This window comes from Oratosquilla oratoria, chromosome 20, assembly GCF_046742065.1.
Source record: "Oratosquilla oratoria isolate Oo_2021 chromosome 20, ASM4674206v1, whole genome shotgun sequence".
NCBI classification, from domain to species: Eukaryota; Metazoa; Arthropoda; class Malacostraca; order Stomatopoda; family Squillidae; genus Oratosquilla; species Oratosquilla oratoria.
In genome coordinates, this window is record NC_134796.1 from 39657245 (window position 1) to 39678161 (window position 20917).

The 20917-nt window shown below is 41.9% G+C and overlaps 1 protein-coding gene across 5 annotated transcripts in view; it reads left to right on the forward strand.

Annotated features, from left to right (window-relative positions):
- Nucleotides 1–429: 429 nt before the first annotated feature.
- Nucleotides 430–20917, forward strand: part of LOC143036476 (prenylated Rab acceptor protein 1-like) — a 55957-nt gene continuing 35469 nt past the window's right edge. For 2 of the 5 annotated variants that reach the window (XR_012967362.1, XM_076203870.1), the window contains exons 1-5: nt 430–498; nt 4602–4796; nt 4989–5154; nt 5940–6047; nt 18726–19001. Coding sequence is in view for 2 of the 5 variants with exons in the window: in XM_076203870.1 (XP_076059985.1) it covers nt 5958–6047; nt 18726–18812 (177 nt within the window). In the remaining 3 variants the exon portion in view is untranslated. Of the gene's footprint in view, nt 499–2482; nt 2630–4601; nt 4797–4988; nt 5155–5939; nt 6048–11797; nt 11920–18725; nt 19002–20917 lie in introns of those variants that run through there. The other 3 variants (XM_076203869.1, XR_012967363.1, XR_012967364.1) reach the window with 3 other exon arrangements.

The window sequence follows — 20917 nt, forward strand, 5'->3', positions numbered from 1 at the left end:
TATATATTTATCAGCAGCGCGGATACGAGGGGAGGGGGCAGGGCCTCCCCCCCCCCAACGCCCCGGTTATCCGGGGATAAACACTTTTTTGTACGATTTTTTATTTTAATTATATTTGTGAATTATATATGATTTCACATACAATTACGAGCAAAGCAGACTTAGGTTTCTGGACCAATCTTCAAGCCAACAGCATTATTCTTGGGGTTAAAATATCGGCGCGTTTCAAGTTATCGGTTATCGGTTCAGCCCCCCACCCCACCCCCAAATAAGATTCCTGGATCCACGCCTGTATATCAGTGCTTTGTCTTTGAATATCTTTAAATTTATCCCACTAAGTGTCCTTCACATAGAAAACGTAAAAGAAAGCTGCTCAAAGAAAACGTCATGTTTGATGACGTCATTTGTTTTGACAAATCCTTCACCGATTTAAAAACAATTGTATCGCTGGGTTGAATAGCGAAAATTTGTCGTCAGGAATTTAAGTGTTTAACTCATGTTAGTATTATTTGACGATCGTAAAAGTCGTCTTGATAATGTGATTAATTATTAATATAAAATATTTGCAGTTTTGATAGTGTATAAGCACTTAAATTTAATATTTGTTTTGGTCTGAGCAGAAAAAACCAGTCTCGGCTACAGGTTGCACTAAATAAGTTCAAAGTTGTAAGTTCATATGATTCATGCTAAATTTACCTCAACGTAGTCACATTGGTATAGAAGAATTTAACAGAGTAGGAATGTTACCTGTAAAATATCGTGTCCAGTAGCTAAAACTAAATCATGTTTACAGTAACAATGTCGTTCATAATTCTGCTCCTTCATGTGTGAGCTGTAATTTTACGTTATCCGCTGAGAACCGAGCCCGGAACAGTCAAGGGTCTTTTGTTGTAACTCACAGGTGTTCAACTATGGAACTCACTACCTCACCTGTGTCCATTAAGCAGTCAAATAGCAAGGTTACTTTCAAGAAAAAAGTCAAGGACTACTATAAGTATTTGTCTCAGCTATGGACTGAAAACAGCCTAGATTTTATGTACTAGCCTAGTGAGGGGTACCAGACTCCATGAGTAATACCATCCAAATCTGCATTCACTCATAACTGTTCTGACCTTCCCTTTTGTCTTTCAGAGGTTTAGCTTAGTATAACGATGATGTTCAAAACTGGTTTCCACCTTTGTTTCGCTTGTCATAGTATGGTATATGTCTCAGGTATGGTCTGAAAACAGTTATGATCTGATCATAATACAAGCCTGGTGAATCAAGGCACCAGGCAACAAGGTAATTGGACCTTTCCCTCGATCTCCTTGTTGTTTTACTCATACAAGTACTGGTCCCCTGTACCCTTCTTCTGGTGCTCATACTAATGTGTAATTGCCCACTCTGTCCTGAGGTACAGGTAAAATTTGGAATTAATTAATAGGTGACCCTAGCTGCAATGTAGCATTCACTCTAACAACAACATGTTGATATTGTTGGTGGCCTGCTACCTTCTATCCCACGGTACTTAATATTTACTCTTGCCCTGGGATGGTGTCTTGCGACACTGCTTCTGACCCAGGGCAGCGGACAAGGTGCAGGGATGACCCGTCATTCAGGAGGTGCTAAGATAAGAGGGAGGGTGGAGGGGTGTGGAGTGTATTCAGGGATGGAATGGGTGGGAATGATTTTATGCCTTTTTCTTTTTGGCTACCCCCCTTGTAAGGGGGAAAAAGCCTTGGTATATGTATGTATGTACCCTGGGATGGACTCCCCCTTTATTGTCCTACACTTACTGATACGGCTGTAGAATAATGTAGTATATCATTAATGATACTACACTGATATGCTACTCGTACTGTTTTGGTAAATATTAAGTTTCTCTTAGCATTACTTTGTTGTTCCTGATGCATAATGCAGTGTTCCTTATTGTGATGGTGCTGAAGTTTTGGTCTCAATATCCTGTGTTATGAACATTTTAGTAGTATTAGCAAATCTATAATAATGTTTTAAGTGTCATATGTGTACTGATTGGTATTACTCATGAATGTCTCTGGTCCCCTTAACCCCTACATATGTTGTCTGTAACCTAGTGTAGAAAATCAGTCTATTGATGACCACATTGAAGAATTACAAAGGCAGAACATGCCAACAGGAGACTTTTTGTTCCATAACTAGGTCGGATGCAAAAAAGATATTATAATAATGATGAATAAATAAATAAGTAAATAAAAGACATAATATAAATAACAATAAATAGATAATAAATAGATTGATAAAGTGAAACTGGTCAAACAGTGATATGAGGGTGTTGATATAGAGTACCGGTAATCATATATGCAAACTATCATGCACCAATATATCATATATTGCAGAAGACCTGTACTTGGTTGTAGAGTGTTAGGTTTCTCATCCTTTCCACATAGACCCGCTTGAAGCATATCATCATCATCATCGTCATCATCTTCTTCTTCTTTCTTTCTTCTGCTTTTTCATCTGCTTCTCTTTCTGCAAGAACTCCTCCTCCTCCTCCATTTTAAAGGACCATCATGAACAAAAGGAGTATTGATGTCAGATTTCTATACATGTTAACAACATGAAAGTGTTAAAGATTGTATCTAATGAAGATATTACAAGATTAAGGGCACCAGTAGGTCAAACAGAAGCTGTATATAGATTACAAAACATCATATGATAATTGTATGGATTTTCAAAAAGTACATCAATGTAAGAAGGAGAATATTAGTGATGTCCATATACATTTAGAAAATTATCTAATTTGTGGAATGAATATATACTAGGCTCATGGGTTGGTAGTAGTCAGCATGCAAATGCATTTGTATGTATTTACCTAGTTGTACCTAGTTGTAATATACGGGAGGGGAGCTATGCTCGTGGTGACCCGTCTTTGTATCTCTCCGCATCAAGTTTTATCTTAAAATCTTGTATAGTGTTAGCACATACTGTTTTGTTGTCTAATTTGTTCCATGTATTTATCGCTCTGTGTGGGAAACTGTTCCTTTTCAAGTTTTTTCTATAACTATCCTTTTTCAATTTTTTTCCGTGTCCTCTTGTTTTACCGTTGTCCCACATTAATAGGTCGTTCCTGTCTAAAACTTCCATTCCTTTCATTATTCTGTAGATAGTTAGCAAATCTCCTCTTTCTCTTCTTTGTTCCAGAGTTGGTAGGTTCAATTTGGATAGTCTTTGCTCATATGTTAGTTCGGCGAGTGTCGGTGCTAGTTTTGTTGTCGCTCTTTGTAATCTTTCTAGTTTCTTAATATTCTTTTTGGTACTGGGTGTCCAAAGTGATGCTGCGTACTCGAGTTTTGGTCTTATTAGTGTAGTAAGTATTTTCCTTATCATTTCTTCGTCCATATAGGTAAATGCCACTTTGATTGCTCTCAATAAGTTGTAGGTTTCTCCGAACATCTTGTTTATATGCTTATCTGGTTTCATGTCCTTTCCAATCATCACTCCAAGATCTTTTTCATAGTTAGTTTTATTTATTTTTTCTTCCCCAATTCTGTAATTTTTTATATTCTATTTTTACTCTTTCCAAATTCCATTATGCTGCATTTCTTAATATTGAATTTTACTTCCCATTTTTGAGTCCAATTCCATATTGTGTCCAGATCTTGTTGCAATGAGTTGCAGTCCTCTTCCGTTTTTACCTTCTTAAGTAATTTTGCATCATCTGCAAAAAAATTTATATAGCACGCCTTCATTCATGTCATTAACGTATACAGCGAACATGATCGGTGCCAGTACTGATCCTTGCGGGACCCCGCTTTTTACTTCTTCCCAGTTGGAGAATTTTTCTCTAATTACAACTCTCATTTTCCTCCCAATCAGAAAGTCTTCCATCCATTCCAATAATTTTCCTCTGATGCCACCTTTTGACTCTATCTTATTTATTAGTTTCCTATGAGGTACCTTATCGAATGCCTTTTGCAGGTCCAGAAAAGCACAGTCTGCCCATCCATCTCTTTCTTCTATTATGTCTACTAATCTTGAGTAAAAGCAAATCAGATTTGTTGTACAGGATCTCCCTTGTCTAAATCCAAATTGATTTGGGTTCAGTATAGATTTTTCTTCCAGGTACTTAACCCATCTGTTTTTGATCACTCTTTCACAAATTTTTGCTATTGTGCTTGTTAGTGAGACCAGTCTGTAGTTAGATGGATCTTCCTTATCACCTCCCTTATAAATTGGTACAATGTTTGCTTTTTTCCAGTCCAATGGTACTTTTCCTTCTTTAATTGATGATTTAATTATATCATATATTTTGTCAGTTAATTCTTCCATGCATTCTTTCAGTATCCAGTTTGCTATTCCGTCTGGGCCATGTGATTTTCTGACATCCAGGGTTTTAATTTGATCACTGATTTCTTTTTGTGTTACGTTTATTTCTTTCATTGCTGGGGATAATTCTCTCTAACTTCACTGTTAGGCAATTTTTCTATTGTGAATACTGATCTGAAGTGGTTGTTCATTATTTCAGCCATTTCCAGTTCTTCTGTAAATTCTTTTTTATCTTGGCGCAGTTTTTCTATTTCTTGTTTGTTTTTCAGTTTTCCATTTACATATTTGGATTCTATATTTTGTGTAATTCTTTACAGATACATGTACAGAAAGGAAAACTACCTAATAGGCATCCTTGTATAAATTGCTGACAACTCTGAGAGAGATGATAATGGGAGAGGAGGAAGAGGATCAAACTGGTGGGGAAGAGGTGGAGGAGGATGAAGAGGAAGTTGGAGAAGTAACAGAGGATGGAAAGAAAGAGGACAGGAGAAGTGGTAGAGCAAGTGGAGGTAAGTATGGAAGCTGTTTTTGTTAGAGGATGACAAATTGATACTTTAGTTTGGAATAATACTAAAGAAATTTATTATAGATGGTTAAACTTACTGTTATTATCATTATTGCTGCTATTATTATTGTTAATTTATTTTATGTATTTATATATTCATTTATTTGTCTTATTTTTTTTTTTTTTTTTATTTCAGGTAGCAACTTTTTCTTATCTTCCACCTCACTGAAACTCTTCACAAGGTTCTGATGTTGGAAGTGATACTCGGCCACAAGGTTCCACACAACATCAGCATCATATTACTTCAGTGTTACTACTAATCCCCTGTCCATACAGTGGGTGGAAGTTGTATATAAAACAGGGTAGGTTTTCTTGTATTGATTTATTTGAAGAAGAAAAATTATGAAATGTTATATGTTGTATATACTAACTCCAACTATACCAGGTGCATATACAGAGTCTAGGATAAGGTGAATGGATAGAAGCAGAAGAAAGGATAGTGAACAATAGAATGAAGAGGTGAGTGAGGCATTGGCCATAAAGAAGAATGGATAGGAGGAAGAAATGATTGTGCATATGAGAGATGTAAAGTGTAGGAAGCAAAGAAAATGGCAAGTGAAGACTGAAAATATTAACTTTTAATATATAGGATATGATATTCTGTATTGTTACTGTTGACCAATTTTTCAATTATAGAGGTGATAAAAGAGAGATTTAAGGAAGGCAGCAGAAGTGAAGGATAGTTAAATTTCAGGAATGATCAGCATTACTCTGAGCAGAGATTTGTCTCCAGTCATAAACATAAGAACATAAGAATGAAGGAGACTGCAAGAGACCATAAGGCCTACACTAGGCAGCTCTGTATCCATCACCACCTGCCATCCCCATCCATAAAGTTGTCTAATCATTTCTTAAACCAACTGATAGTTTCAGCGCTTACTACATGGTTACTAAGTTTATTCCATTCGTTGACCACCCTTAGTATACCAATTCTTGCTAATTTCCTTTTTAAATCTAAATCTGTCCAGTTTATAACCATTACTGCAAGTCCTGCCCTGTTGTTTTAATATGATAATGCAAAAAACAGATAGATTTGTTAGATTTAGTTGATAACATATGATAAATTTATCTCGATTTGATAATGCAGTTGCCTGTGCAGCTGCAGATGGCATCTCCAGCTGCAATGGAGTGGCTGCATAAGAGAAGAGACACTGTTCAACCCTGGACACTCTTTGTTAATACAAGCAAATTCAAGGTGAGTGCAAAATATTTTGTATAAAAAGGCATTTCAAAAAAATGTACTACCTCTGCCTTATACTGTAGTTTTCCCATGCATATTTACCCACAAGAAGTGAGCTATGCTCATGGGGTCCTGTTATATATGTATTTACCTAACTGTAGTATACAGGAAAGGGGCAATGCTTGTTGGTTCCCGTCTCCTACTCTCCAATATAACATACTTCTCAAAATCATTTACAGTTCTAACTTAATCTGTGTCCTTAATTTCAATTATCATATATAGATTTGAATTCATGTTTGTCTGTCAGTCTTATGTATACAACCTCCAAAATAGTTCTGCCATATCACTTTCTTCTCCCTAGTTCCATGTGGGTGGGGGTGGGTATTAGCTCCTTGACAGTTGGTATGCCTAATAAGGCTATTTCTACTGCAATCCTTGGACCAACAATTCTGTTAGGGTTTTAACAGGGTAGAATGTAGAGGAAGGAACTTGGACCTAGGATCGTTGTATCTACCTCCCCGTCCACTGTGGCCGACTCCCTCTAGGCTGAGCTTGGGGGTCATTTTGGTTCCCTGTTCCAATTTACCCAATACCTCACTCATGCATTGAGGGGAGCCAGGGCTCCTGTGGGGTTCACTTAGACACTGCTTAGGCCAATAGTACAGCCGCCAGAGGCCCAAAAGCGAAAATCGGGAGAAAAGCCCCCCTCCCAATATTGGAGGGGTGCCACGACCAACCCCTTGGGCCCAGGCTCCTCGCGTCTACCGCGCTATCCACTGTGATAGACTCTCACCTAGTATTTACCTAGTTGTATTTTACGGGAAGGGGAGCTATGCTCGTGGTGTCCCGTCTTCATATCTCATTTTATCTAAACTATTTTTAAATTCATGTATTGTTTTTGCACACACCACTTTCTCATCTAACTTGTTCCAACTGTCTATTACTCTGTGAGGAAAGCTGTTCTTTTTCACATCTCTTCTATAGCCGTCTTTCTTGATTTTCTTTCCGTGCCCTCTTGTATTTCTATCATCCCATTTTATCAGATTCTCTCTATCAATAATTTCTATGCCTTTCATGATTCTGTAAATAGCTATCAAATCTCCTCTCTCTCTCTTCTTTGCTCTAGTGTCTGTAGTTCAAGTTTTGCTAGTCTCTCTTCATATGATAGTTTTGAGAGTGTTGGTGCCAATTTTGTAATTGGTCTTTGTATTCTTTCAAGTTTTTTTATACATTTTTTTGTACTTGGTGACCACATCGTTGCAGCATATTCCAATCTTGGTCTTATCAGAGTGATTAGAATTTTCTTCACCATTTCTTCATCCAGGTATGTAAATGCCACTTTAATTGTTCTTATTAAATTATAAGTTTCTCCAAAAATCTTATTTATATGTTTCTCAGGTGACATATTATTCATAACAATGACTCCCAGGTCCTTCTCATTTTCTACTTTTTTTATTCCTTCTTCTCCCAATTTATATGATCCTGTTATTGTTTTTGCTTTTTCCAAATTCCATTATACTACACTTTTTAGTGTTGAACTCCATCTCCCACTTCCTACTCCATTCCCATACTTTATTTAGATCACTCTGTAGTGACTCACAATCTTCATCCGTGTTCACTTTTTTTAATAGTTTTGCATCATCTGCAAAGAAGCTCATATAACTTTTAATTTCTTCATCCATATCATTAATATATATAGCAAACATTATTGGGGCCAGAACTGTTCCTTGTGGAACACCGCTTATTACGTCATCCCATTTTGAGTGTTTGTCTCTTATCACTACTCTCATTTTTCTTTCTTGCAAAAAGTCTTCCATCCATTTAAGCAGTTTGCCCTGTATTCCTCCTTCAGTTTATAATTTCTTAAGCAACTTCTTATGTGGTACTTTGTCAAAGGCTTTTTTTAGGTCTAGAAATGCACAATCAGCCCATCTATCTCTTTCTTGTATTATATCTATTAGCCTTGAATAGAAACATATTAAATTAGTGACGCATGATCGTCCTTGTCTGAATCCAAATTGCCTTGGATTTAGCATGCTGTTTTTTTCTAAATATTTTACCCATTTACTTTTGATAATTCTTTCACAAGTTTTTACTATTGTACTTGTTAGAGAGACTGGTCTATAGTTGGTAGGGTCTTCTTTATTACCTCCTTTATATATAGGTACTATATTTGCTTTTTTCCAATCTTCTGGAACTTTTCCTTCTTTCAAGGAACTATTTATTATGCTATGTATTTTGTCTGCCAGTTCATTTCTGCATTCTTTCAAAATCCAGTTTGCTATTTCATCTGGTCCATGTGATTTTCTAACATCAAGATTACTCAAGTGTTTCATTATTTCATTCTTTGTTACTTCTATTTCTTTCATAGGGGGGACTTTCTCTTTCCATTTGATCTCATCCGGTTGTATATTCTCCCTTGTAAACACTGATTTAAAATGCTTGTTCATAATTTCCGCCATTTCTATTTCCTCTGTGTATTCAACTCCTCCTTGTCTTAATTTCTCCAAGTCTTGTTTGTTTTTTCAGTTTGTTGTTTACAAATCTGTAGAATAGTTTTGGTTGATCTTTACATTTTGCTATGACATCTTTTTCATATTTTCTCTTTTCTTCTCTGCATGCTTGTACATATTCATTTCTATAACAAGTATATATTTTCCATTTTTCAGGTCTTTTGTATTTCTTCAATTTGGTCCAAGTTTTGTCTCTTTTGTCTTTTAACACTCTACAACTTTTGTTGTACCAGCACTTTACATATTCTTTTTCTTGTTTTTGTCTTGGGACATACTTTTCCACTCCTTTTTTTATAAATTTTTGTCAAAATATTCCATTTCTCTTCTACTGTTGTATCTTCTTTGTGTATTCTTTCCCAGTTTTCATTTTGAAAGAATTCTCTTATTTTATAAAAAAAAAAAAAATTTCATACATCAATCTTCCTTTTCTATATTGTTCATTTCTTTTCATGTATTTTTTCTCATTTAGTCCTAGTTCTATCAATATGTGGTCACTTTTACTTATTGGTGCCTGGTATTCTATCTTTTCCACTATTTCAGGTTCTGATGTGATTATTAGGTCTAGTCTCGATGGTTCTTCTTCATTTCTATACCTAGTGTTCTCTTGGATCCATTGTGTCATTGTGTGGTCAATAATCATCTCAAGTAGAACATTTCCCCATGAGTCTTCTCCACCCTTTACAGTCATCTCTTCCCAGCAGATTTCTTTGCAATTCAAGTCACCCATCATAACTATTCTTCCTCCATCTTCCATTATCTTGTTTAGTGTTATTTTTGTGTCTTCTAACATACTTTTATGTTCACTCTCTTCCCACGAAGCTGTTTTTGGGGGCACGTAGTTTATTACAAACTTTCTGCTCTTCTTATCTCTGTCTTCTACTTCTATCATAATCATCTCTATTCTTTCCATATGTGACACTCTTCACGTTTATATCCTTCTTAGTCAGGAACATAACTCCACCCCCTTGTTTTATCTCTGTTTCTAATCCAATAATTATATGTATTGTGTCCTATGCTGTTGGGTGGTAGTGGACCTTTTAATTTTGTCTCAACAATTCCCATTATGTCCGGTTCAATTTCCTTCAGATGCTCGTTCAGTTCATTCAGTCCTGTTATTAATCCATCTATATTTGTGTAGGACACTTTTAACTTTCTGTTATTTCCATTGTATTCTCTGTTTCTTTTTTGTTTCTGTTATGGTCCATTTCCTCAATTTCATATTCACTACTCTGCAGTAGAATTCTTGTTTTTCTGACTCCGTTCTGGTCTTGTTTTTTTCTTTAGCTTCTTTCCTTTTCATTTTTTCTTCCTCTCTTTCCTCTTTATTCATTTCTCTTTTTATCCATACCTTTTTATATTGTTCACTTGCTGCTAGCTTCCCTGTTTTTGCTAAGATATTCTCTGCTGTTGTTTGTGATCTGAATTTAATCTTAATTTGTCTGGTCTTATCTGTACTATACTTTCCGAGTCTAAACTTCTTTTCAATTTGTTTCATTATTTCAGGTTCATCTTCCTGAACTAATTCTAGTAATCTGCTTACTTTTTCATTTTCCTCATTGATTCTTGTGGTTCTATCTGGGTTATGTTTCTCTTCCATTCCTAATATAATTATACATTTCTTTTTATCTGCTAAGTCTCTTACAATATTCTCCTTCTGTCTCATCACTTTGATAACTGAGTCTTCAGGTTGTTCTTTCATTTGCTGTTTAATTATATCAGTAAATGCAACTTTACTGTTTTCCTGTATTTTCCTCCACCCCTGTGCTTCTTTTGCTATGGCCTCTTTATTGTCTTTATTGTTCCTTTTTAATTCTTCATTCTCCTCTTTTACTTCTTTTAACTGTCTTTTTAGTTCTTCTATTTCATTAGTTAAGTTTTTGTTCACCTTCTCTAGTTCTTCCAATCTTTCAACCCTTTGTGCAATTTTTGACATTCTACTGAACCTAATCTCCCAATGTTCGGTCATTTGTTCAAGTTTTTCCTCTAGTCTTGCCAGTCGGGGAGGTTGGTATCCGCCCCCCCCCTCATTAAATTCATGGAAATTATTATCCTCACCTATTGTGCTGCTCATATCTATGTTTCTAATCTTTACATTTTTGTTAGTCCCTTCATTGTCACTAAATTGATCTGGCCCACGTTTGTTTACAAACATATATTCCCCAGTCGGTGGGCTTTCGGCCCTCACAGGGAGTAGTGACCTCGCGGTATACATCCCCACTTGACTGGGTTCAGACATGTAGCATGGGAGGCACCAAGATACCAGAACCTTCCTTAACAAGTATTAGAGAAAGATGGTGAAAAAGAAGAGTAAAAAAAAAAAAAAAAAAAAAAAAACATTTGGCTCAGTTTTCCTCTGGTAACTTAGGGCTGACCTCTCCAGTATGATTGCACCTGGCTGGCACAGCTCAGCCCGTCCTTGCTACCGGAAGCCCCCCCACTACATCAAAGTACTGGGCCTTGGGGGGGTGTTGGTGTTGGATTTTGGGTCATTTTGGTCACCTGCTCTGATTTACCCGCCGTATCACCCACAGGTTGAGGACGTCCAATTTGACACCACTCATACGAGATTTTTTGGATTTTGGGTCATTTTGGTCACCTGCTCCGATTTACCCGCCATATCACCCACAGGTCGAGAGCGCCAGGGCTGCCGTGGAGTCCAATTTGACACCACTCAGGGATACGGTATGGGTGCCATAGGCCCAAAAGTGAATAATGTGTGAAAAGGCCCAAGTTTGGAGGGGTGCCACCGCCACGCCCTTGGGCTAAGGCTGTTCATGTCTACCTTGCTTTGTACTTTGTCCGACTCTTTACCTGTGAGGCAAGTTGGGACCAAATCGGTCACATTCGGATTTTGGGCAAAATTAATATGGAGATTTTTGGGATTTTGGATAATTTTGGTCACCTGCTCCGATTTACCCGCCATATGACCCACAGGTCGAGGGCGTCCAGGACTGCCGTGTAGTCCAATTTGACACCACTCAGAGATACAATATGAGTGCCACAGGCCCAAAAGTGAATACTCGGTGAAAAGGCCCAAGTTTGGAGGGGTGCCACCGCCACGCCCTTGGGCTAAGGCTGTTTATGTCTACCTTGCTTTGTACTTTGTCCGACTCTGTACCTGTGAGGCAGGTTTGGACCAAATTGGTCACCTTCGGATTTTGGGCAAAATTCATATGGTTTCTCCTTTGATATTTTTTGGATTTTTGGTCATTTTGGTCACCTGCTCCGATTTACCCGCCATATCACCCACAGGTCAAGGGCGTCCAGGGCTGCTGTGGAGTCCAATTTGACACCACTCAGGGATACGGTATGGGTGCCACAGGCCCAAAAGTGAATACTGGGTGAAAAGGCCCAAGTTTGGAGGGGTGCCACCGCCACGCCCTTGGGCTAAGGCTGTTCATGTCTACCTTCCTTTGTATCTTGTCTGACTCTCTACCTGTGAGCCAAGTTTGGACCAAATCGGTCACGTTCGGATTTAGGCCATATTTCATATGGTTTCTCCTTTGAGATTTTTTGGATTTTGGGTCATATTAGTCACCTGCTCAGATTTACCCGCCATATCACCCACAAGTCGAGGGCGTCCATGACTGCCATGGAGTCCAATTTGACACCACTCAGGGATACGGTATGAGTGCCACAGGCCCAAAAGTGAATACTGGGTGAAAAGGCCCAAGTTTGGAGGGGTGCCACCGCCACGCCCTTGGGCTAAAGCTGTTCATGTCTACCTTGCTTTGTACTTTCTTCGACTGTCTACCTGTGAGGCAAGTTTGGACCAAATCGGTCACCTTCGGATTTTGGGCAAAATTCATATGGTTTCTCCTTTGAGATTTTTTAGATTTTGTATCATTTTGGTCACCTGCTCCGATTTACCATTCATATCACCCACAGGTCGAGAGCGTCCAGGGTTACCGTGGAGTCCAATTTGACACCACTCAGGGATACGGTATGGGTGCCACAGGCCCATAAGTGAATCCTGGGTGAAAAGGCCCAAGTTTGGAGGGGTGCCACCGCCACGCCCTTGGGCTAAGGCTGTTTATGTCTACCTTGCTTTGTACTTTGTCCGACTCTCTACCTATGAGGTAAGTTTGGACCAAATTGGTCACCTTCGGATTTTGGGCAAAATTCATATGGTTTCTCCTTTGGGATTTTTTGGATTTTGTGTCATTTTGGTCACCTGCTCCGATTTACCCGCCATATCACCCACAGGTCGAGGACGTCCAGGGCTGCCGTGGAGTCCAATTTGACACCACTCAGGGATACGGTATGGATGCCACAGGCCCATAAGTGAATCCTGGGTGAAAAGGCCCAAGTTTGGAGGGGTGCCACCGCCACGCCCTTGGGCTAAGGCTGTTTATGTCTACCTTGCTTTGTACTTTGTCCGACTCTCTACCTATGAGGTAAGTTTGGACCAAATCGGTCACATTCGGATTTTGGGCAAAATTCATATGGTTTCTCCTTTGGGATTTTTTGGATTTTGTGTCATTTTGCTCACCTGCTCCGATTTACCCGCCATATCACCCACAGGTCGAGGACGTCCAGGGCTGCCGTGGAGTCCAATTTGACACCACTCAGGGATACGGTATGGATGCCACAGGCCCATAAGTGAATCCTGGGTGAAAAGGCCCAAGTTTGGAGGGGTGCCACCGCCACGCCCTTGGGCTAAGGCTGTTTATGTCTACCTTGCTTTGTACTTTGTCCGACTCTCTACCTATGAGGTAAGTTTGGACCAAATCGGTCACATTCGGATTTTGGGCAAAATTCATATGGTTTCTCCTTTGGGATTTTTTGGATTTTGTGTCATTTTGCTCACCTGCTCCGATTTACCCGCCATATCACCCACAGGTCGAGGACGTCCAGGGCTGCCGTGGAGTCCAATTTGACACCACTCAGGGATACGGTATGGATGCCACAGGCCCATAAGTGAATACTGGGTGAAAAGGCCAAAGTTTGGAAGGGTGCCACCACCATGCCCTTGGCGTAAGGCTGTTCATGTCCACCTTGCTTTGTACTTTGTCTGTCTCTCTACCTGTGAGGCAAGTTTGGACCAAATCGGTCACCTTCGGATTTTGGGCAAAATTCATATGGTTTTCTCCTTTGAGATTTTTTGGATTTTGGGTCATATTGATCACCTCCTCCGATTTACCCCCCATATCACTCACAGGTCGAGGGTGTCCAGGGCTGCCGTGGAGTCCAATTTGACACCACTCAGGGATACAGTATGGGTGCCACAGGCCCAAAAACGAATATTGGGTGAAAAGGCCCAAGTTAGGAGGGGTGCCACCGCCACGCCCTTGGGCTAAGGCTGTTCATGTCTACCTTGCTTTGTACTTTGTCAGACTCTCTACCTGTGAGGTAAGTTTGGACCAAATCGGTCACCTTCGGATTTTGGGCAAAATTCATATGGTATCCTTTGAGATTTTTTGGATTTTGGGTCATTTTCGTCATCTGTTCCGATTCACCCGCCATATCACCCACAGGTTCATGGCGTCCATGGCTGCCGTGGAGGCCAATTTGACACCACTCAGGGATACGGTATTGGTGCCATAAGCCAATAAGTGAATACTGGGTGAAAAGGCCCAAGTTTGGAGGGGTGCCACTGCCTCACCCTTGGACTAAGGCTGTTCATGTCTGCCTTGCTTTGTACTTTGTCCGACTCTCTGCCTGTGAGGCAAGTTTGGACCAAATCGGTCACCTTCGGATTTTGGGCAAAATTCATATGGTTTGTCCTTTGAGATTTTTTTGGATTTTGGGTCATTTTGGTCACCTCATCCAATTTACCCGCCATATCACTCACAGCTCGAGGGCGTCCAGGGCTGCCATGGAGTCCAATTTGACACCACTCAGGCATACGGTATGGGTGCACAGGCCCAAAAGTGAATACTGGGTGAAAAGGCCCAAGTTTGGAGAGGTACCACTGCCACTCCCTTGGGCTAAGGCTGTTCATGTCTACCTTGCTTTGTACTTTGTCCGACTCCCTATCTGTCAGGTAAGTTTGGACCAAATCGGTCACTTTCAGATTTTGGGCAAATTATGGTTTCTCCTTTAAGATTCTTTGGATTTTTTGTAATTTTGATGACCTGCTCCGATTTACCCGCCATATCACCCACAGGTCGAGGGTGTCCAGGGCTGCCGTGGAGTCCAATTTAACACCACTCATGGATACGGTATGGGTGCCACAGGCCCAAAAGTGAATACTCGGTGAAAAGGCCCAAGTTTGGAGGGGTGCCACTGCCACGCCCTTGAGCTAAGGCTGTTCATGTCTACCTTGCTTTGTACTTTGTCCGACTACCTATGAGGCAAGTTTGGACCAAATCGGTCACCTTCGGATTTTGGGCAATATTCATATGATTTCTCCTTTGGGATTTTTGGGATTTTGGATCATTTTGGTCACTTGCTCCGATTTACCCTCTATATCACCCACAGGTCGAAGGCGTTCAGGGCTGCCGTGGAGTCCAATTTGACACCACTCAGGGATACGGTATAGGTGCCACAGGCCCAAAAGTGAATACTGGGTGAAAAGGCCCAAGTTTGGAGATGTACCACCACAACGCCCTTGGGCTAAGGCTGTTCATGTCTACCTTGCTTTGTACTTTGTCCGACTCTCTACATGTGAGGCAAGTTTGGACCAAATCGGTCACCTTCGGATTTTGGGCAAAATTCATATGGTTTCTCCTTTGGGATTTTTTGGATTTTGGGTCATTTTGGTCACTTGCTCCGATTTACCCGCCATATCACCCAAAGGTCGAAGGCGTCCAGGGCTGCCGTGGAGTCCAATTTGACACCACTCAGGGATACGGTATGGGTGCCACAGGCCCAAAAGTGAATACTCGGTGAAAAGGCCCAAGTTTGGAGGGGTGCCACCGCCACGCCCTTGGGCTAAGGCTGTTCATGTCTGCCTTGCTTTGTACATTGTCCAACTCTCTACATGTGAGGCAAGTGTAGACCAAATCGGTCACCGTCGGATTTTGGGCAAAATTCAGTTTCTCCTCTAAGATTCTTTTGGTTTTTAGGTCATTGTGGTCACCTGCTCCGATTTACCCGTCATATCACCCACAGGTCGAGGGCGTCCAGGGCTGCCGTGGAGTCCAATTTGACACCACTCAGGGATACGGTATGGGTGCCACAGGCCCAAAAGTGAATACTCGGTGAAAAGGCCCAAGTTTGGAGGGGTGCCACCGCCACGCCCTTGGGCTAAGGCTGTTCATGTCTACCTTTCTTTGTACTTTGTCCGACTCTCTACCTCTGAGGCAAGTTTGGAACAAATTGGTCACCTTCGGATTTTGGGCAAAATTCATATGGTTTCTCCTTTGAGAATTTTTTGGATTTTGTGTCATTTTGGTTACCTGCTCAGATTTACCCGTCATATCATCCACAGGTCGAGGGTGCCCAGGGCTGCAGTTGAGTCCAATTTGACACCACTCAGGGATACGGTATGGGTGCCACAGGCCCAAAAGTGAATACTGGGTGAAAAGGCCAAAGTTTGGAGGGGTGCCACCGACACGCCCTTGGGCTAAGGCTGTTCAGGTCTACCTTGCTTTGTACTTTGTCCGACTCTCTACCTGTGAGGCAAGTTTGGAACAAATCGGTCATCTTCGGATTTTGGGCAAAATTCATATGGTTTCTCCTTTGAAATTTTTTGGATTTTGTGTCATTTTGGTGACCTGCTCCGATTTACCCGCTATATCACCCACAGGTCGAGGGCGTCCAGGGCTGCCGTGGAGTCCAATTTGACACCACTCAGGGATACGGTATGGGTGCCACAAGCCCAAACGTGAATACTGGGTGAAAAGGCCCAAGTATGGAGGGGTGCCACCGCCACGCCCTTGGGCTAAGGCTGTTCATGTCTTTTTTGCTTTGTACTTTGTCCCGCTCTGTACCTGTGAGGCAAGTTTGGACCAAATCGGTCACCTTCGGATTTTGGGCAAAATTCATATGGTTTTTCCTTTGAGATTTTTTGGATTTTGGGTCATTATGGTCACCTGCTCCGATCTACCCACCATATCACCCACAGGTCGAGGGCGTCCAGGGCTGCCGTGTAGTCCAATTTGACACCACTCAGGGATACGGTATGGGCGCCACAGGCCCGAAAGTGAATACTGGGTGAAAAGGCCCAAGTTTGGAGGGGTGCCACCGCCACGCCCTTGGGCTAAGGCTTTTCATGTCTACCTTGCTTTGTACTTTGTCCGACTCTCTACCTGTGAGGCTAATTGGACCAAATCTGTCACCTTCGGATTTTGGGAAAAATTCATATGGTTTCTCCTGTGAGATTTTTTGGATTTTGGGTCATTTTGGTCACCTGCTCCGATTTACCCGCCATATCACCCACAGCTCGAGGGCGTCCAGGGCTGCCGTGGAGTCCAATTTGACACCACTTAGGGATACGGTATGGGAGCCACAGGACCAAAAGTGAATACTGGGTGATAAAGGTCCAAGTTTGGAGGGGTGCCACCGCCACGCCCTTGGGCTAAGGCTTTTCATGTCTACCTTGCTTTGTACTTTGTCCAACTCTCTACCTGTGAGGCAAGTTTGGACCAAATCGGTCACTTTCGAGTTTTGGGTAAAATTCATATGGTTTCTCCTTTGAGATTTTTTGTTTTTTGGGTCATTATGGTCACCTGCTCCGATTTACCCGCCATATCACTCACAGGTCGAGGGCGTCCAGGGCTGCTGCGGAGTCCAATTTGACACCACTCAGGGATACGGTATAGGTGCCACAGGCCCAAAAGTGAATACTGGGTGAAAAGGCCTAAGTTTGGAGGGGTGCCACCGCCACGCCCTTGGGCTAAGGCTGTTCATGTGTACCTTACTTTGTACTTTGTCCGCCTCTCTACCTGTGAGGCAAGTTTGGACCAAATCGGTCACCTTCGGATTTTGGGCAAAATTCATATGGTTTCTCCTTTGAGATTTTTTGGATTTTGGGTTATTATGGTCACCTGCTCCGATTTACCCTCCATATCACCCACAGGTCGAGGGCGTCCAGGGCTGCTGTGGAGTACAATTTGACACCACTCAGGGATACGGTATGGGTGCCACAGGCCCAAAAGTGAATACTGGGTGAAAAGGCCCAAGTTTGGCCCCTTGGGCTAAGGCTGTCCATGTCTACCTGTTTTTCAGACTCTCTAGCTGTGAGGCAAGTTTGAAAAAAATCGGTTAACTTCGGATTTTGGCAAAATTCGTATGAGATTTTTTGGATCATGAGATCTCCTTTGAGATTTTTTGGATTTTGGGTCATTATGGTCACCTGCTCTGATTTACCCGCCATGTCACCCACAGGTCGAGGGAGTCCAGGGCTGACGTGGAGTCCAATTTCACACCACTCGGGGATACGGTATGGGTGCCACAGGCCCAAAAGTGAATACTGGGTTAAAAGGGCCAAGTTTGGAGGGGTGCCACCGCCATGCCCTTGGGCTAAGGCTTTTCATGTCTACCTTGCTTTGTACTTTGTCTGACTCTCTACCTGTGAGGCAAGTTTGACCAAATCGGTCACCTTCGGATTTGGGCAAAATTCATATTGTTTCTCCTGTACACGTCGAATACACTTGAATATCCGGGGCGAGTGGCGATCACCTCACCCTGCACCTGAAGAACTCGTTTATTTATCCTCAACTTTCCTCTTTCTACTTCCCCTTCCCGTCTCTTCTCACTACCTCTGCCACGTCCTCCCGTCTCCTTTTACCTCTCCTCCTCCTCCTCCTCCTCCGCCGCCGCCTTTCCATCAAGTTTCCCGTCAACACCTCATTCTTCGTGTCTCCCTCTCTTTCCTTCCACCAAATCACCTTTATACAAGTCCAAATCATTGTGAAATAAGTGCGCCCTCCAGTGTAAACAAGAGATCTAAGGACCCTCCATGTCATTGTTTATCCTTGTGCAGCATTAAGGATTAATAAAAGAAACATACCATGGCGTCAAGGACCAGGTGTCTCTGTCCTCCTTCGGGGTCATCCTTGAGGGTGGGGATCCTACCAAGGGGCCAATCTCTGAGGGCGGGACTTGTCGTTCGTTCCTTGTTCTCTTCATACCTGAAGGTACAAGGGTACTTAGGTCTAGGAAAGGGAAAGATCTATTCAGAAAGTGGGATTATACATTAGTCTGAAAACGAACACTTACCGCTTCCAAGCCATGTGAAATCTGTTCTTTCTTGTGTTCGTTGTCAAGGGACTTGAGTTTGACTCTTCGACAGATTGGTGGCCTTATAGAAAAGATCGTGGAATCGAGGACTCATTACCAGCTCACTGCGTCACTACTAAACCCACCACTCTACTCCTGATGAATACACTTACTGATGTGTTAAACTTAAGCCAGGAAGTCATACTCGCCTTACAACAAAACCTTGTGTGTAAAAGAGTTAATGCCAAGCACTTTGAAATGAGAGTTTGCAAGTGCCGAAGGAAGTGGATGGGAGGAGGAAGGATAAAGGGGGAGGAGGAGTAGTAGGAAATATAGAATAAATTTTTTAAACCCAGTTATTGAGTTTCATTTTCCAGGTAGCTAAATCCTTTGGTAATTAGGGGTTCTTTTTCGCCCCTTGCCCCGATTGGGTCACAACCTCAGCCACAGGTCGAGGGCCACCAGGGCTCTTGCAGATTGCACTTAAATACTGCTCAGACTAAAAGTACGAGCGCCAGGAGGGAGAAAGCACACACAAATTTGGCAGGTCGCCACGACCTCGCCATTGGGCCCAGGTTCCCCATGTCTACCTCGCCGTGCCCTGTGGGCGACTCTCTCCCTCTGGGGTAAGTTTAGGCCAAATCGGAGACATGAAGATTTTTGACCAAATCCGTGGGGATTTTGAGGTTCATTTTGGCCACTTGCCCCGATTGGATTACCATGTAAGCCACAGGTCGAGGGCCGCCAGGGCTCTTGCGGATTGCAATTAGATACTGCTCAGGCTAAAAGTACGGGCACCAGGAGGCGGAAATGAGAGGGGGAAAACACACATAAATCTAGCTGGTCGCCATGACCACGCCCTTGGGACCAGATTCCTGCTGCAGTTCAAAATAAACCTGATTTAGGGTATTCAACCTAATCTCCACCACAGTCATGATGGACAAGCATTTTAGCATCGTAAAAGTAGGAAAGTGGGTCACTGTGACTAAGTTCAAAATGAACCAGACTTAGGGTATTCAACCTAACCTCCACCACAGTCATGATGGTCAATCACTTTACCATGCCAAAAGTTAGGGGACGCGTCACTGTGAATGAGTTCAAAATGAACCTCACTTACGAGAAGCTCCACCACAGTCATGATGGCTAAGCACATGAGCATGGTAAAAGTAACTGACTGAGTTCAAAATGAACCTCACTTAGGGTATTCAACCTAAGCTCCACCACAGTCATAATGGCCAAGGACTTTAGCATCGTAAAATTAGGGAAGTGGGTCACTGTGATTCACTTCAAAATGAACCTAACTTAAGGTATTCAACCTAAGCTCCACCTCAAGCACTTTACCATGGAAAAGTAAGGAAATGGGTCACTGCGACTGAGTTCAAAATGAACCTGACTTAGGGTATTCAACCTAAGCTCCACCACAGTCATGGTGGCCAACCTCTTCAACATGGTAAAAGTAAGGAAGTGGGTCACTGTGACTAAGTTCAAAGTGAACCTGACTTTGGGTGTTCATTGTAAGCTCCACCACAGTCAAGATGACCAAGCACATTGGCATCGTAAAAGTAGGGAAGTGAGTCACTGTGACTGAGTTAAAAAGAAAAAAAAAACAGACTTAGGGTATTCAACCTAGGCTCCACCACAGTCATGATAGTCAAGCACTTTGACATGTTAAGAGTTAGGGGACGCGTCACTGTGACTGAGTTCAAAATAAACCTGACTTACGAAAAGCTCCACCACAGTCATGATGACCAAGCACTTCAGCATGGTAAGTAAGGAAGTGGGTCATTGTGACTGAGTTCAAAATGAACCAGACTTTGGTTATTCAACCTAAGCTCCATCACAGTCATGATGGCCAAGGACTTCAGCATGGTAAAAGTAAGGAAGTGGGTCACTGTGACTGAGTTCAAAATAAACCAGACTTAGGGTATTCACCCTAAGATCCACGACAGTCATGTTTGTGAAGCACTTTAGCATCATAAAAGTGAGGAAGTGGGTTACTGTGACTGAGTTCAAAATGAACCTGATTTACAAAAAGCTCCACCACAGTCATGATGACCAAGCACTTCAGCATGGTAAAAGTAAGTGGGTCACTGTGACTGAGTTCAAAATGAACCAGACTTAGGGTATTCAACCTAAGCTCCACCAGTCATGATGGCCAAGCACTTTAGCATAGTAAAACTAAGGAAGTGGGTCACTGTGACTGAGCTCAAAATAAACCAGACTTAGGGTATTCAGCCTAAGATCCACCACAGTCATAATGGCGAA